Source organism: Astatotilapia calliptera, chromosome 17 (assembly GCF_900246225.1).
Source record: "Astatotilapia calliptera chromosome 17, fAstCal1.2, whole genome shotgun sequence".
In the NCBI taxonomy this organism is placed as follows: Eukaryota; Metazoa; Chordata; class Actinopteri; order Cichliformes; family Cichlidae; genus Astatotilapia; species Astatotilapia calliptera.
Window position 1 is genome coordinate 35,476,714 of NC_039318.1, and position 18,289 is coordinate 35,495,002.

The 18,289-nt window shown below is 43.5% G+C and overlaps 1 protein-coding gene across 12 annotated transcripts in view; it reads right to left on the bottom strand.

Moving 5' to 3' along the window:
• The window catches only part of sox5 (SRY-box transcription factor 5), a 245,049-nt gene that overhangs the window by 41,381 nt on the left and 185,379 nt on the right, over positions 1-18,289 (bottom strand). For 10 of the 12 annotated variants that reach the window (XM_026147894.1, XM_026147889.1, XM_026147887.1 and 7 more), the window contains exon 4: positions 2,488-2,574. The exons of the other annotated variants lie outside the window; for them this stretch is intronic. In XM_026147894.1, the coding sequence (XP_026003679.1) occupies positions 2,488-2,574 (87 nt within the window). The remainder of the gene's footprint in view (positions 1-2,487; positions 2,575-18,289) is intronic. 12 annotated transcript variants of the gene reach the window in all.

Sequence of the window (18,289 nt, forward strand, 5' to 3'; positions counted from 1 at the left end):
TGTTCGGTGCTAATTAATGACCCCGGCTGCACTGATAACTCCCCCTGGGTAAGTAAGGAGGAGTGGGGATGAGATGGCCAGGGAGGGAGGGAGAAAGAAGAGGAGGAAATGGATTATAGATGTGAAGTAGAATAAGAGAATGCAGAACATATGCAAAGAAGTATATTTACTTGGACACAAGAACTTAATTTCTCTGAATAATCAAATTAGTTGATATCATCAAGTCAATACTAAGGTGAGAAATTAAGGTACTTAACATGGTGGGTGTTTTGTGGTAGTTTGTAGTAATAAAAACCAGAAGAATTGGTTATCCTAATAAAGTTACTTATAGTCAGACCTTTCTATTGCATTTATTGTTTATTTAAAGATAAATGAGGAGTTTAAAATGCACATAGTAAGTACATTATTAGGAATACCACTGTTGCTCCTGCTAGCTGTGTGTGTACCTGCCTGATCCTGTTTGCCTAATTTGTTTTAGGAAGACCAGTCAACAATTACCTTCTCCTGACCGGTCAGTGGAACCAAGTGAAACTCCTCCAACTCTCTTGCTCTCTCTCAGCCAGCATCCTCTCCCCACACAATATTAGCTGTTCCTTTTAATTGTCGTAATGACTTTAAACCTGGTTTTGTCTCATCCTGTATGGGTGGTGTACAGAATGAACCTAAAGTACCTAGATGGTCATATTAAACCAGAGTAAAGACAATAAAGATAACAAGGTCAGTGAATAAGTAATCTTTATGAGCCAAAAGCTTAGGTTTAGCCCTCCTCCAGAAGCTGTGTTTCAGGCAGTGTTTCTATTCTTCAGCCAAAGGAAGAGGATACCTCGGGTATCTAATCTCAGAGTCCAGAAGCCTAAACTACCTGGTGTTTGCGAGGGTCAGCCAATCACAGAAAAATGGCTTCAAGTACAAAGCTACTATTTAAGACTATAAATGGCACCAGTTTATTTTCTTTTTGTTGCTTTTCTCTTCCTTTCTTTTGAGCAGCTAAGCAAAGCGATCATTTCACACTTTGGAACTTTGGAACTAGACTTTACAGTGTCTTTTCACACAACTTTATTGTAAAAAGGAATGCAGTGTAGAGATAAATATTTAGCAGAGATTTCAAGCAGAAGTAAAAAAGAAAAAGCAAACAGCTGTACAAAGATTATCCCCCCCCCCCCAAAAAAAAAGAGATTGGTGCAGCTTTAAAAGTCTCTTGTATGGGGTTTAAGCATTTCCCCTCATATAAACGTAATGATGAATAAAAATGTTATCCAGATTTCAAGCAATTGTTCTCATCTGTGCTGTCACTTTTTAGTGTGGGGGAGCGACGTTAATAGCATAACACCGTGGGGAGATTTATTCCAGGACTATGAGTTCCATAATTGTGTGTATGTGTATCGCTATGTGAACCGCATGGGGCCTTTTTACCAATGTTTCTTCTCAATAAAGCCAACGGAGCAGGAGGCAGTGGCTCACTTTGTTCCCCACAAAATGCTCTTCAATGGAATTCGATGGGGGCAAAAAAAAAAAAAAAAAAATCAAGAGATGCGCTGACAGTGTGAGAGCAATGTGTGCGCTCACCTACACACTGACGCTATTAAAGCAAACACTTTAGTATCTCCGCAGCTCTACCTTTTCTCACAGATTCTTATGTAAGACACGCACCGGCTTAACAGACACAAACGTGCATATGTGTGCTTCCGCTGCATGCACACACATTGCTCCCCAGCTGTTGGTGTGTGGTGCGCCAAGCGGGACGCCCCTACACAGAAATGTCAGCGCGGCAGGGAGCTGGGAAAAGGAGGTTTGATCAATGGAGCCCTGCTCTCGATGGCCACGCTGCTCCGCGAGGCTCTTTGATTACATATTGCTTTGCTTCCTAATGAAGCTCAATTACTGGAGGAGAACGACGGCTTTGCCCTGGAGTTACAGGGAATAATGGCCACAGTCTCTTCTGCCTCTCTTATATCTTTTCCCCTCTCTCGCTTTCGTTCTCGTTGATTCTTGCTCCTGCATATTCACAGCACAGCTCCACTTGTTCCCTTTTTGTATCCCCTGCTGCCCTCTGTCCTACTCCGCCTGTGTCGCTCTTGGGTGTTAAAGAGGGTTGTTGTGGATAAAATGGTCGATTAGCAGTGAATTAACAGCGAGCTGCGAGACTAGCAGAGACACCATTAACTTATTTTTTTTTGACGCGCTGGTCAAACGCACAAGATGAAGCAGGTGTCCTGGTTTAGTTCAGGACAGATCAAGTTCATTTAGGATCACTTCATCTGAATTCAGTTCATATTAGTTCATTTCAGGTCAACTTTAACCTGAGCTGTCATCTTTACAATATGGCCCCATCACTAGATGTCATACCTACCACGCTTTAGGCCTTTCTGCCTCATATATTTAATCTAACTCTAGATGTTTTACTCCCGCAATGGACATCGTCAGTGCCTCAATCAAGTTCACAGGGTTAAAGTCTTTAAGTTCTGGCATAATTTAGTTTTACCGTACCTTTAATTTCTCCGACGTGCCCTGAGCCCATGGCCAAAAGTTTATCCTTCCAGTCCTTTGACAACAGCCTCTCAATGCTGGGGGCCTCTGTTTAGGGGAGGATGAGGGGCGGGGGGGCAGGGGAGAGGGAGAGAGAGAGGGATTCAGATGGCTGGCCAACATGACAATAAAGCTCATTTAAAGTCCATTTGCTGTAATAAAGGCAGCAGCGGCTCAGCCTAATGGCCGCATCAGCAGGAGAGAGAGGGAGAGAAAGGCGGAAAGAGAGGAGCTGATAATCGAAAGAGAGGAAATCTGAAAAACAAAAACAAGTGAGCGAAAAAGGGAGAGAGCGAGGGAGCGCAACGCAAGATAAAGAGAGAGACAAGTGGAGGAGATGGGGGGAGAGAGAGAGAGACGAAAAAAGAGAGGCTTTTTTCCCTCTCACCTGCTGCTAGAGAATCATTAGCCCTGTGGGCCCTGAGACAAAGAGGGCCTTAATGCACCCGCCACAATGGACACATTATCAGCTAGTGCTTTGTTTTCAACACACACTCCACACAGACGCTTACAGGCGCACGCACATACACACACGCGCACAAACCACTACCTAAACACACACTCGCAGACTCACTAATTACAATCAAACTATGGTAACAGTTGTGCACACAAGTACACATACAGTGAGGGGAATGGAAATGTCACACGGGTGAGTGTATACTTGGAAAGATCCAATCCTAAGATGTGTGCACATATAAGCACCGGAAAAAAACAAACGCGTACACAGATATATGGCCATGAACCTCGAGTAGTCACAATGTTGGCTGTGATTGACGTGAACGAGAAGGAGAGAGGAGTGATCAGACAAAAGAGGGAGAAAGAAAGAGAGAGTACTTTATTTACTGGGAGCCATCTGCACTTGGGATGGGAGGCCTTCCTAAGGAGAGAGGTTTTACACTTTGAGTACGGAGATTAACCCTATCAGCCAATGCAAACACACACACACTTGAATGTGCTCATACAGTATATGTGGCTCCACACATAGATGTATACACACTTGCAAACGCTGACAGCAGGAAAAAAGTTTGTTTGTCCCCAGATTATTTTCCTTCCCCTATAATGTCAAGACTGATTTAAGAAAAGTCTTAATCTCGCTGGTGTGAGACAGCCTGCATGCATAAACCCATACACATGCATACTGATGCACAAACACTCAGGTTTTCCACAGAGGAGAGGGGGGGGATGTCCGGTGTGTTGAGTTGAACAGCTTAGTGCATCTTTTCCTCTAAAAGAGACACGAATGTACACATATCTTCCACACTCAACAACAAATCAGAGTACACAAAAAAGCAGCACTTTGCCTAAACTTCTTTCTTTCCTTCTCATCCGTCTATTTCCCTTTCTGTCCACAGTGGAGTGTTGACAAACCACCTGGAGATTTAAAGGATTTAAACGACACCCGATCACCTGCAAACCTGCACGCAAGCCCCCCTCACATAATGACACACACTCAAAAAATAGAGCACATTAATTTCTGCTTCCCTCAAGGCCTGAATCAGGTCCTTTCCTCTGGCGTGGAGACGACAACATCCATGCCCTGCTGATTACAGTGAGCACACATTTGCAAAAAACACACACCTCGGGATCAACGCTGAACTTCGAGCCAAGTCCACTTCTCACTTTTTCCTGTTCGTCTTCCCACTGTCCTTGCCCTGTTCTGTCCTTGAGTCTTCAACGCTGCCACTTAACCAGTAAGACAGCAGCCCTAGTGCTTTCACTCAGAAGCCACTGTAGCCTTCAGGGAATCGGTTCACAGCAGGATGAAGGTAGGGCGAAGAGGAGGAGCACGAGTCGATAGAGAGTCTTTTGCAAAAACATGCATAGAAAGAGTAGAAGAAAGAGTGTGCTCCTGTGTCCCCCCCCCCACCCTCCACGACAGCTGTCTCACCATCACCCCAACAGGTGCTATTAGCCCCTGGCACTGCCTCTTTCTCTCTCTCCTTATTTTTCTCTGTCTCTCACTCCCCTCCTCCCCCCCCAGCCCCCTCTCCCTCAACAATGACAGAGGCTTTTAAGCCAAAGAGCTTTGACAAGTGAGAGGGAACAACAAATGGCAGTGTCGCCTGTTCTCTTTCCATTGCACTCCCTCTCTGTCTCCATCTCCTAGTTATTATTTTTATTTATTAACAGGGCTGCAGCCATTGTCCCCAGTGACAGGCTGGGGCCACTTTAACTATTAATAAAAGCCAAGAGGCTCTTTCATTGTGCGGCGGATGGCAAAATGGGAGGAAATGGGCAGGAGGAGCTGAGAGGGAGAGAAAAGAGGGGATGAGAAGGAAAGAGGGGATGGCGTGCTGTATCTTTTAGTGGGATGTTGATTGATGTGGCGAACACTAAGAGAAATGAACTTCCACTGTCACCCATGACAAACTGCAAAAATACACGCACACAGAAATAGAGGTCAAGAACCCACACATACATGTGCGAATCAGTTAAAATGATCTGTTTGAACCACAGACTGTAAAATAAAGATGGACATGGACTCTTTGACATCACTCATTGCTTTCTGGGCTTTGCATTTTGAAGCCACAATATTTGGGTGCTGTTTTGGTATCAGAAGTAACCATATTTGGATGAGAGGGTGGCGTGCCAAGTTATTGGCTTAGACTATCCAGCTACCTCTATAAACTGTATGAATGTAATGCAATGATGTTCTGTACCACACAGCAGGCTGTGTTATTTACTGCGTAATTCCATTAAAATTCTCCAAAAACCACAAACATCACAGAGACAGCTGAGAAGATCAATTCAGTGACTCAAATTAGTGGTGGTGACACCTGACAGACAGCAACAGACAACATTTGTCTGCATTGGTTAGCTGTTGTTCGACTGTTTGCTACTGTTAGAGAAACTTTCTTTGAAGTGGAGAAAACATAGTTAGACTCTGACGCTTTTTAAATAAAGTCTCATACGATGTGCGAATTGAATGAAACTGTTTATAAGAAGTAAAGTGTCATTTTTAGAGCACTCGACATTAGCTATATATATATATAATGTTATATAATATGAGATATAATGTTAGCTTATAATCAACTGTTGTCGTTTAGCTGGTCCATTGTCAGTCCTCAATCCAGTTCAGGAGTTGAGGCTTGAGGTGAGGAGCAAGCTGTGTTGTCTCTTTCCTTCACATTTTCCCTTCTTCAGTGAAGAGGACCCCTTTTCAGCTTTTATCCTGTTTTCCTTCTCTCACCCCAACCGGTCGCAGCAGATGGCCCCGCCCCTCCCTGAGCCTGGTTCTGCCGGAGGTTTCTTCCTGTTAAAAGGGAGTTTTTCCTTCCCACTGTCGCCGAAGTTCTTGCTCATAGGGGGTCATATGATTGTTGGGGTTTTCTCTGTATGTATTATTGTAGGGTCTACCTTACAATATAAAGCACCTTGAGGTGACTGTTGTTGTGATTTGGCGCTGTATAAATAAAATTGAATTGAATTGAAAAGCTGATCAAACATAGGTATGATCCTTCATATCTTGAGTTTGAAGGTGCAGACATGAATACGGGTTAACTTCTTTTCACCTTTGGTGTACTACATATGAGGCCATATGAGGTGGTATTTTGTTGTCCACTGTGTGTTCAAAATGGCGGGGCAACATGGCACCTTCCTCAAAATGACACACACTCCTATGTATTTTTAATAAGTTATAAGATTGCTTTCAGAGATATACACATCGTATACTAATCAATAAATCTTTATTAAATAACCTAAAAAAAATGACCGACTGTGCCATTTATACTTAAACTTTAAGTGAAAGGCTTTTAACCATGGGAGACTGTGGGGATTAACGTGCTTTTGGAGCCATCCTAGTGGTCACTAAAGGAACTGCAGGCCCAAACTTCGTTTTTAAGCCCCAGAGGTTGCTGTTTGGTTTAGACAGCCTGAAACTGTGACCTGTCTATGCATTATCTTCTTGTTCACTAGTTCATTAGAAGCAAATCGCTTGTTTTTGTCTTCCTTCTAAAAATATATATATAAATACGTCCACGGCTGATGTTCCACAACAACAAAAACAACTTGTCCAATACAAATCGGTTCTTGAAAGACTCTTTCCACCTCGTTCAGATTCAAGGATTTATTTCCTTCAGCTCAGCATATGGAAATGCACTTAATTCACTCTTCATGTTCCATAATGTTTTAAGAAGTCTTTTTTTTTTTTTTAAATAAAATCTGCTTGATAGCTGAATGGAAACATAGCAAGAATCTACTAGTGCTAATTACGGGCCAAAAATCACATAATAAAGGAGGACAGCACAACACTTTCCATGAAAATACGAGACACTACTCCCTGTTTCTCTGACGTATGGGATGCTGAGTGTGTATGCGAGTATGTGTCTGCGTATGTTGGTGTTGTGTGAGGTAAGCGGGTGGAGTCTGGTGCCCACGCACGGGTGTGGGTCGCATATTTTCAGGATTGGGTGGTGTGAGATGAGGGTGAGGGAGGATACCCCGTGAGAAAAAAATAAGGTGTGAGGGGAGTTTATTGTGTTAAAAGAAAAATTAGGCAAGAGGAAGTGTTGAGTATTTAAACTGCAGTTCTCTCCATTATTCGCTTCTTAAGTTGCTTTAAGGATGTAAATAATGTTGAAAATATCACACATACATATTCTGAAAATTCTTCAGCTCCTTGTTTAAACTGTATGATGTCTGCACTGAGTAAAATACCAACACACGTCATTCTAGATGTTTTTCTGCGCATTTCCTTCAATTTATATTTTTTTTGCCTGCAACATTTTGGCGCTTGAATCAATCAGAGTGGATTAGGCAGTTTCAAAAATCATCTTTCCTTGTTTTGTCTGTATGGTTTGGAGCGTACAGTACAAACAACTGGTGATCCCACTGTTGTATTTTCATGCGTAAGCGAATGAATTCATCCGAGGGCGACGTTCTGATTCGGATCCCGCACAGCTGAGAAGGATTCTGGGAAAAGCAGAGGGGGGAAAGCGCTGACAATAACTCTGGAATCGTCGGCTATTATTTTGGCTCATTGGCTCAAACGGAGTCAAGCTGCTGCCCTGCAGCCGAGCCAAAACAACCCCGTCCACCTGCCGAGAGACGGAGAGAGAAACAGTGTGTGTGTGTCTGTGCGTGTGTGTGTGTTGCAGCAAACCCCCGTCCGGCTTTTGGATCCACAGTAAGCTTTTGGTTCGGGAGCTGCCGGAGAGAGGAGAGAGAGAGAGAGCGAGGGGAGGAGACTCAACCTCAGTCCAGCTTGCTCGGACCAACCTTACGAACAATGCCATCTCTCTCTCTCTCCCTCTCTCACTTTCTATTTTTCACTCAGACGTTTTGCCCTGAGTCACCAGAAGCAGCCAGCTCTATTTTTCCTATTATCTCATATTTGTGAAGACTGGAGACCTTTAAAGGAAAAGAAAGGGGGGTGGTGGTGAGGAGGAGGAGGAGGAGGCGGAGTGGTGTGTGTGGAAAGAGAAAGAAAGAAAAAGAGAGAGAGGCAGAGAGGGGAGGAAAAGAGAGAGTATGAGAGACAGAGAGCCCGGGTCCTCGGGTGCACAACAAAGGGGCCTCTGTGCCAGCGCCAGGCCCAGCCGGGCTCAGAGGAGGGTGGAGGATGAAGGAGGAGAACGAAGACAAGGAGGAGGAGGAGGGCCCACAGGAAAGGGCCCTGGCTTGGGACCCGTGGCCGGCGCTTATATCCCGCAAAACAGGCTCCACATTGACTTGGGCCTTGGCAGCCATGAGGAGACTCCATCTACTCCTCCCCCCTCTAACCCCTTCCTCCTTCATTCTCCTCCTCCCCAACTGAGCAGGGGTCAGCTTTGAATAAGCAATTATACAAGCACTGGTGCAGTTTGTCTAAGACTGCCACCCTGAACACAGAAGTATTGAGATGGCAGGAAGAAGCAACAGAGAGGCAGCGAGTGGGGCACTAAAACGTGTGGTGACTTCTGCAGTTAAGAAAGCAAAAAAGCACACACGCACATTAGCTGGTGGTCATCACAGAGACAGAATACGCATGTCTACATGTGATCTAAAGATTAGACTATAACTAGATTAAGGTAACTCTGTGCAACAGTCATGCAAACACCTTAACAAGGTTACCCTAAATGAATCAAAGTCAAAATCACAGAAACATAACTGATTTGACCTGCTCGTCATTTTGGATTTATAGCCTTTAATCAGAATTGTCTCACGATACAACAACTGATGAAATTTCTTAATGCATCTAGACATTCGAGTCAGCTACAAAACAAATCTGATTATTCCGAGCTACATAAAAGCACTAATCAAACTTTCACCTTGTATCTGGGGGGTGGTGTACTGTACGAAAAAGACTTATAAGCACCAGTTTGAGGATGGAGTCAAACACACCTACACATGGATTCGTAATTAAGAACGACGTTTGATTCCAGATAGCTTCAAGCTGTAATTACCTGACTTAATGCTTCACCTAAAACAGATTTATTCCGGTATATCTATACTTACTCCAAAAAAGCAAAAAGGTTGGTTGTTACTATTTACAAAATTGTAGCTAACCCAGTCTCGCAGCAGTAAAACGCTTCAACTTTAACAGTCTTTTACATTATGGAGGTGTTCAAAGAAACTTTTGAATTTGGAATACAACTCACTTATTTACACCCTCTCGATACCGCAGCTCTTGCTTTGCACAGTCTGTCTACCCCCGACTCCCCCCTCACGCTGACGGCGCCAACACGCTCCATTACGAAATGATGATGTTGATATTTTGATGATCAATTCATGTCTGGTTGAGCTGGGCCATGTGTCTGGACACATTTTCATCGATTCCTTCTAAAGACAGTCCAATCGTTCCAAAGCAATGAGGATGGTGCCAAGATTATGGGCAGTCTCTTGTTTATAAAAAAAAAAGGGAAAAAAGGAAAAAGAAACAGAAACAGGGGCACTATGTTTCAGAGAGGAGATGTATCAAAAAGCTTTTTGTCCAAGCCCACCTCGCACCACCACCTCCGCAAGGTTAGCTGCTAAAAGTACCAATTACTGGCTTGTTGTTGGGGAGAACGGCGCTTGGCAACAGTTGCCGCGGTGGCCGGGCCTCTGTGTAAACACTAAAATCCCTCTCCTCCTCCTCATCCTCCTCCCTCCTTACTTTCTAACCCCCCCCCCCCCCCCAGTGCTCCGTTTCTCCCACTGAAGCAGAGGATCGCAGCAAGAAACAGACAGAGGATGTGTGTGCGTGTGTGTAGATTCAGTCCCTGGTCGGCCTCAGTGTCCGCAGTGACTCTTCATTCAGAAGCTGCTCCAACTTTAGTTATTAATAAACACCCAGACCACTAGACTAGGGAGGACACCAGCACACGCAGACTCAAAGTATCTGGCATGCACTCACGCTGAACAAAATCAACTTCAGAGAGTTGCGAGGTTGTTTTTCACCTTTTAATGTAAGTTAGGTTTTTGGGTGAAGCGACGGGGAAGGTGGGGGGACATATGGCCCTCCCCTGAAGTGCTGTGACAATCTCAGCTGTGTTTCGGTGCGACACACCTGTTAATACAAACCGTCACACACGTTATCACTTGCCAAAACACCTGAAGTCTAACCGAGCGGGGCGCTTTATTTTAGTCTTAAGTTGTAGAAAAAGGACACGTTTTTATTTTTTTTTCTCTCGTGCTGCAAAAAGAAAAGATCGAACTCAAAACAACAGATGCAGCAGGACTTTTTTTTTTGCATTCTAATATTAGGAATTGCATGGATGTATGGCAACATGTTTCCATTAAGTTCTAAGAATAGGCCGCGCCACATAAAGCGAACATTTACAAGGGTGTCAGTCAACAATTTAATAAATTGAAAATCCATTTATCTGAATGCAGAGTTCTGCCCTTCACTCCACTGCCTTTCCCTAACAGATGGTGTTGTGGGTGCTTATGTCCAATTTGATTTGAACCAAACCCTCAGCCAATTTTTACACTGGCATGAAATCTCAGCGAGCCAGATCCACACACTGGCAGTCAGAAATAGCAGCGGAGAGGGCGCGACATTGTGAAAGAACGATGAAGGGCAAAATCTGGAGCGACATTCGAGAAAGTCGCACAGAAACTTTTCCTTGTTGTTTCATTTCGCTTGTGTGTTGTTGCATTATTTTTTTTCCCTCCTTTCTTCTCTCCTCTGCGTGTTGTTTTTGTGCCGAGCCGGTGAAATTAGCGATGCTATCTTAATGCTGTGTTTTTGCGGGAGACAGAGAAACGTTCCTTTCACACACACAGACATACACACAGCATTTTCCCAATTGCCTCTGTGACCTCCATTATCATTAAATGGTGTTTGATAGGATCTAGACATTTGAATCCACTGCGGACTAATTCAGCTCAGCCCCTGATAGCCGCTGCCACCACACCTTATTAGGGACAAGCTATGGGACTGAACACAGATCCCATTTTCATTTTACTGCCTCATACTTTACAGGCTGAAGAGACCAAGTGTCAACTGAAGTACTGATAACCACCAAATACTGCCTGCTAATTGCCTGGTTAACAAACAGAGCCTCATGAGAGACTTTTGAATAGATAATAGAAGTTCACATGCAACAATGGGTCATGCTGTATTTAAAACTCAATGTATTCACTGAGGAGCCTCTGAAAAGCTGCTCTGTTGCCACATAAAAAACCCTGCATCTTGTGACTGTGAACTTTAAAAATAAAGAAAGAAATAAAGAAATACAACTAAGAAAATCTCTGTTTTACCTTTAGATTTTTTAAATGATCCAATATGTTTTCAGCCTGTTTAACAAGGGTTTAAATATGGCTTGTGATGTAATCTTTCAACTAAACTATGTAAATCGCTAAAATTAGGTTTTCAGCATCTATTAGTTACTTGCAAATTCAAATGCAATTTACCTGAAGTCTTTACTTTCATGGAAAAATCTGATTCATACCAATGAGCTGTGGCTCAACCAATCAGATAAGCCATCTAAAGTAAAAGGGAAAAAAAATCATTAAATGTGTTTCTATAAGGATGGAGTTAAATACTAGGGGCCAGTGCTCTTAACGCATGCACATCTCTCCCTGTCAAAAGCATCCTGTTAAAGTGGGCCAAGGCATGTGCACCTTGTGTGCGTGTGTGTGCATGTGTGTGTGTCACACACAGTGGCTCAGGCTGCTGTAATGGAAAATGACACTTGCAATCTGTCTCGTGGCAATAACCCCTCTTCAGTGCTCTTGTCTCCACTCCATGCACGCACGCGCACACACACACACACACACACACACACACACGCACACACACACACGCACACACACACACACACGCACGCAACACACTCGACGTCTCTGTCACTGCAGCAGCCCCCGGGCCGTCCTTGTCACTGCACAGCTTTATTGCATCACTTTAACGTGACAACAAAAGAAGACATTGTGTATTGGGCCTGCCGAGTATAGAAGGGGAATGGACCCACGCATTAACTACACAAGAGACAGACTGAGAGTGCGCGCTTCCGTGCGCGTGCACGCATAAACACACACGCAGACACACAGCAGCAGCGTTTTCTCTTGCGAGTCATGACATTTTTCGTCTGCCTGTCAAAGCAATGACAGAGAGACAGACAGAACAGCAAGACACTGCTGACACACTAATGCTGTTTTGCATGTTGGAAGCCTATTCAAACAGTGCTGAGCTGTGACTTTAACCTCTTATGTGTGTGTGTGCGCGTGTGAGACTGATGGGTGAAGACCGTTATTTCTGATGTTATCATAGTTTGGCCCTGTGTTGGCTGTTTGATTGACAGTTGGCTTGGCTTTAGAGTGGCTTTGCTTTGCTGGACAGCGGAGGCGGGATCCGCCTATTCCAGTTAACGCGGACGCCGCTGACAAGAGCAAACAGACGCGCACACATGCGCACACACTTCTCCCTCTGTTTATGTGTCTGTTTGAGTCTTGATATCCATCTCTGTCTCTTTTTTGTCTTTCTTCTCTATGTGTGAATGTTTGTTCCATCTGTGCGCTGAACGGCTTGAGACAGAGCATGTTGTAAAGTCTTAAGAATAGCCCACATTGTCCTGTGTGCAGCTCAAAGATAGAGCGACAGACATGTGAGAACCATTAGACCAATGGCAACAACAGTCCAAACAGCAGTGGAATGTTCTGCTGACTAGCATGTGTGTGTTTGCGTGTGTGTGTGTCTGACCTGTTGGAGCCTTATGGGTCACCGTGCACCAATTACTCGGGCATGTCAACGTCGCTCCTTGTAAATCTTTTCCTATTCTCAAGTTTTCCTGGCAAGATTACGCCGCAGTTAGGCGAAGAAATAAGTTTGGTTGATGAGATGCCTCGTTGATAACAACTGATGGTTAGGTCACGTTTAGATCACTTAGCCATCTGTGGCTAGCAAATAGGAAGAGTAAAACTCGCGCATTAAATGACAGAGTTGTGGGTGTCTTTGCCTTTATTTTACGAAGCAAATGACAGAGATAGACAGAAAGAAAGGGGGAAAGAGCAGGAGAAAGACCCGGAGTAAAGGTCTGGCTAGCCTGGATTTGAACCAATGCCTCTGCTGACATTTGAGCAACTTGATATAATTAAACTATAACGAGGGATGACGTAACAACAGTGAAGTAAAACAACAACCCTGTGGAGGTGACAGTGATGTCATCAGGGTTACTGTACTTCCCCTCAGTCTTTAGACTTACAATTTTTAACAAAAAGCACCAAATACAAGTTTCCAAGTCAACATTTTGGGAGCTGGAAGACAAAGTGTTTGGGAACTGAAAAGTGAACTTCTGCCGCTGCTTTAAACGGCTCCTTTCTAAAGTTGTGAGCTGTGCTTGACGACCCTTTCAGACATATTCACTCTCACACTTAAATCATACAGAGCCAGCAGAAGAAAAACCTGCCTGAAACCAAGCGTTTAGAGAAGTCTGGAGCCCGAGCTTATGCCTCACGGGTATTACTTGTACAAAATGTTGACCTTATTATTTGAAACTTTGGTCTTGTTTAATATGAACATTCACCTCTATACAAGTAATATACTATAGAAGATAACAGTGTAACAGGTCTACCCACTACCAGCTGAAGTTTGAAGTGGGTTAAAACAGCTGTCAAAAAATTCAAATTCAATTTACTCAAAGCCAAAATCTGATTGGAATATCTGCTACGACACTGCTTCAGCTTTTCTTTGGAAATAAACTAGAAACCAATGTTTATCAAAACATATTGTGGTTCTTTTTTTTAAATTAAATCAACCCGCGCTTAATCTTATCATTCATATCTTTTTCAGAACAAGATAACTGAGTCAAGTCGGGTGCATGAACTCTATTGATAAATATCACATCACATTTATTGTAAACCCTTATAAACACAACATGTTGTGTGGTACTTATTTTCTCCCTGAACATTCCTGTCTGTGTTGACCCTCTTTTCCTCCTTCTCCCACAAGACACCCATGACTCCTTGATTGGACTAATTGTCCTAACAACATTTGGCTCGCTGGAAACTGGAGGCTACAGTGGGGTATAATAACCTTGGAAATAACTTTGTTAGTGTAATTCAACACACCAACAAAATGGACGAGGCCGTGATCGGCAGTAAAATGGGGTAAAATATGGTTCAGTTGGTGGGTTACAAAACAGCAACAAGCGTAAACTGACAATCTTATCGTGGGATTGGGAGGTGGGGGGTACACTACAAATAGGGCTCAATATTAGAATATCTGAGTTTGGGAGAAAGAGTGCCAGATAAACCAGCACCACCTTAAAAACGTCTCTCTGTGTGGCTCTTCTTAAGCCACCATCATGAGACTGAACTGATAAAAAGATAAAATATGAATATATCACCACCAGTATCACCACTACAGGGCCAGCAACCCACCATATGACACACACAGACACACACGTGTACCTCCAGTGAGTCTGCAGTCTCTACCCACATCTGATGGAGCCATAAATAGCACTGTTACTAATCGCTGATATTCACAGTTGATCATCATTTTAAATCATCATTTTACTAACAAACTTTAACAACAAGGAACCACATTCTAAATTTAAGCAACTGACAGGCAGAAAATGGTTCTTCATCAAATGTCTTTTACTTGAATGTACCGATTGTGAACATTTGGGTTGACGCCAGTATTTTTGCTGTGTTTCTATAGTTATCTATTCTCTCTTTTGTGCAGGAAACCTTTAAAAAAAACTTAAAATGAGAAAACTGACCGTGTTTCACAAAATCAGAAAATTTACAGAGAGGGCAAAACTGATTTGGCAAAAGAAATTGGCAGCTCCATCCATCCATCCATTCGCTTCCGCTTATCCTTTTTTTTCAGGGTCGCGGGGGGCGCTCCAGCGCTAAACATCACTAATGACATCACTAAATGTCATTTCTTTTGCTATTATCCACCAACAAGGAAATTCAGCTGATCCATCAGAGGTTGGTTAGTACTACTTGTCTTTTATTATTATTTTTAGACAAATATCTAATTAAAACTAACTTTTGAATGACAAACTGCTTAATTTAAGATCCCGAAATGGTTAAGTGGTGTCTCTTCACTTCAAAGTAACTGTCCACAACAGGAAGACTTTTAGCATCGTCATTTAGTGCGCCAAGATTTCTTCTATTAAATTAAGGGACTCACAAGAGTCATATTTCCTGTCTGCTAAATGCCCGCTCCCATGGTTTACAGCCCCGAACACAACTTAAGAAAACGCTGGTAAAGTCATTCTTTGAGTTTAGAAAATTCCTCGAGCCCCACTCAGAACATTAAGTATTCTTCTTAACTGGAACCGGTGTGAGTATTGCTATGGTTAAAGACAAAAAAACCCTTAAAAGATGACTGTCTAAGTGAGTCTTTAGCAACTCTGGCAGTGTATTAATGATCACTGCAGTATCTTGTCATATACTCTTTTATACTGACTGTCTGTGATGTTTTGGAAAGGCTACAGAAACACACACCTGGGTTATAGAGAAGACTGGCATACAACAGCTGATTTGCTCTGTCAGTATTACAATGAGCCAAGAGGCCAAGTGCTTGTGTGTGTGTGTGAGTGCGCGTGTGCATGTGCAAGCACACTTGCATCTGAGCATGTTTGGATGTTTGAATATGTGTGTGTGTGTGTTTGTGTGTAGGTGACAACTCCAGCCCCAAACTGACTGGCATCTGGCGGTGGCAGTTGTTTTAACAGCTGAGCTGACAGCATTAATCCGAACGCACCCAAATCAAAAGGAGACAACACCTGTTCACTGCTCCTGAGCCCAGCCGAGGAAAGGATGAGGGGGGGGGGAGAAGAGGGAGGATGGAAGAGAGAAAGACGCAGAGCGAAGTATGAATGAAGGCAGGGAGTGAAAGAGATGGAGGGTTGGTGATTAGAAGCAGGTGGAAAGAGTGATGGGGACAAAGGGAGGTGGAAGGAGAAAGATGAAGGGAGCGTGGCGGAGAAGAAGAATTTAGGCATAGATAGGAGAGGGGTAAAAAGCACGGAATGAGTGAGAGAAGAGAGAGATACGAAGGAAGGATGGCATAAAAAGCAAAGGAGGGGATGGGGAGAAAATGATGAGAGCGGGCATACTGCCAGGCAATACACACACGGCACTCTTTCCCTTGAGCGAAGCGGAAAGGGGCAATGGGCCAAACAAGGAAGGAGGGGGAAAAACAGAGGGAAGGGAGGGGGAGAGGTGAAAGGATGGATCCCACAGGGAGACAGAGAGAGGGAAAAAGGTGGGGTGTGGGGTGGCAGACAGAGGAGAACAGCAGCGATCTACCCAGAAGAAAATCAGAGCTCTGACTCGAGTCGCTGATGGTGACCGCTCTGCTGGCCAAGCAGCAGGGAAAGAAAAGAATGCAGCGCAGACCCTTGCTCCTTAACATCTGGCTCAAATAAGGCCGGGGTCATGCTGAAGGGGCAGGTCGTGACCTATGCGGCTGACAACACAGACGCTGCCACTTCATCTGCAGGACCTTACCCCTTTGAGCAGCCAGCCCGGGGTTAATTAATAAAGACCTTGTGGTTTCAAAGACTGACACACTGACTGGCTGCTGGACCAGACTAGGACTGGCTTCCTGACACACTACAAGACAGATTTGTTACTCTCTGCGTGCTGAAGAACACCACCTTAATATCTGTGATATAGGACGGAGCAGAAACGGTGGGGCTGGCTCGTGGGTGGTGACTACGTGGATAGCTGGCGTGTGGCCATTCGCTATCCCTGATGCATCATGGGAAGCTGTGACTCCTTGGTCAGGTCAAACAGCTTGGTGCATTTATCATGCATGTGTATGCAGACTTGAAAGTATGTGTGTGCAGAGAATATAACTAGAGCTATGTGGTGACATCAATCCCACGCCTCCAATCAGGTTGTTAAAGCCCCTTTACATCCATGTCAGGCTTTAAATCCTGCTCTGGACGCTGCTGACATGGGCGAGAGCGGACTACAGCTCTGACGCTTTCACATCTGTGTTAGAGCTGAGATGTAAAATTGCACTGAGCAGATTGTGCTACTTTGCAACAAGCCTACATGGATTATACAGGGGAAACCGGAGTGCAGTCCCTTACACACATACTGTATACGTTACCACAATGTACAGCAAGAGATTTGGTTAATGTATGGAATAAAAAGTACAGAAAGTCTGCTAATAAGCTAATCACAGAGGATACTCGCTTCTGTTTAAAATACATGTTTTATATCCTACAGAAAATTATACATTGGCCTTTATAGTTTTGATTTTAAAGCTTTCTGGTCTTCAGGCTGTATATCAATTACACTACAAGTAAAATTATGTTTTGGTGGAACTTTATAAGACAGATTAACTGAACATGCAAAAGGTTACTAGTGTAACACAATGATATAGTCAATGAATTATGAATTATGAGGTTTTTATCAGCACCAGAGCACATTAAGCACATTGTTGTGCCCAGTAAGTAAATGACAGACCTGTAATTAACCGAGAAATACAAAATATAAAACAGGCAGCTCATACACTACAGCATATATGTTACTCAAGTTCTCAAAAGCATAACTTGTGAGCAATTTCCACCTATTTAAAGTCAGCTCAGTGCCTTCCTGTGCACGCACTACAAAATGTACACATTAAGAGAAGTTTGTGGAAACCTTGCAGCTAAGTGATACCTTTTTATATTTTGTTGTGGCAAAGAGTCAAGATGAAAAAAAAAAGAGAAAAACTCGAGCATTTCTTTCCAAAATGCAACATCCACCTACTCACAAAGTAACTGCTGGTATGTCACTAAACTACTTAATGGAAGATTGTTGAAGTTGTTGGCTAACTTGACAATTTTTCTCACAAAGTAAAAATGTTGGAGGGCACAGTTATTTGGCCCCTTTGAAAAACTGGTTGAACTCCAAACAGCAATTGCACCACAGTGTTTCTCAGAGTGTTCTTGTTGCTTAAGTGCCTCGGTGAAAAGTTTGGAGATTTTCTGCCGCATTTCATATCCTTTTGATAAAGTAATTGAGGGACAAATGAAAGTCAGCGCACTCTGCACAAAACTCATTAATCTTGCAGCCATTTTGCAGCATAAAAACATTCCTCTGACTCTCCATGGGAATGGGAGAAAAGACCAAAAGGAAAATGAGAGAAAAAGGAAGAAAAACAACAAGTGGGTGTGCAAATGAAGAGAGTTTATGAGAAAGCTGAATAGATAAATCATGGATTCCGCTGATTTGGTCATGGGACATGACGCTGAATGGAAATTAATGGGTGAGTGCCAAAACACTGGGGCCTGTCTAATATTTGGGAGTTAGGCCTTTATGGGAGACTCACACAAATACACGTGCACAGAAGCCCAAACATGTAGCACACATGCACAATTACAATCTCACCTTGAAGAAACGCACACCTCTT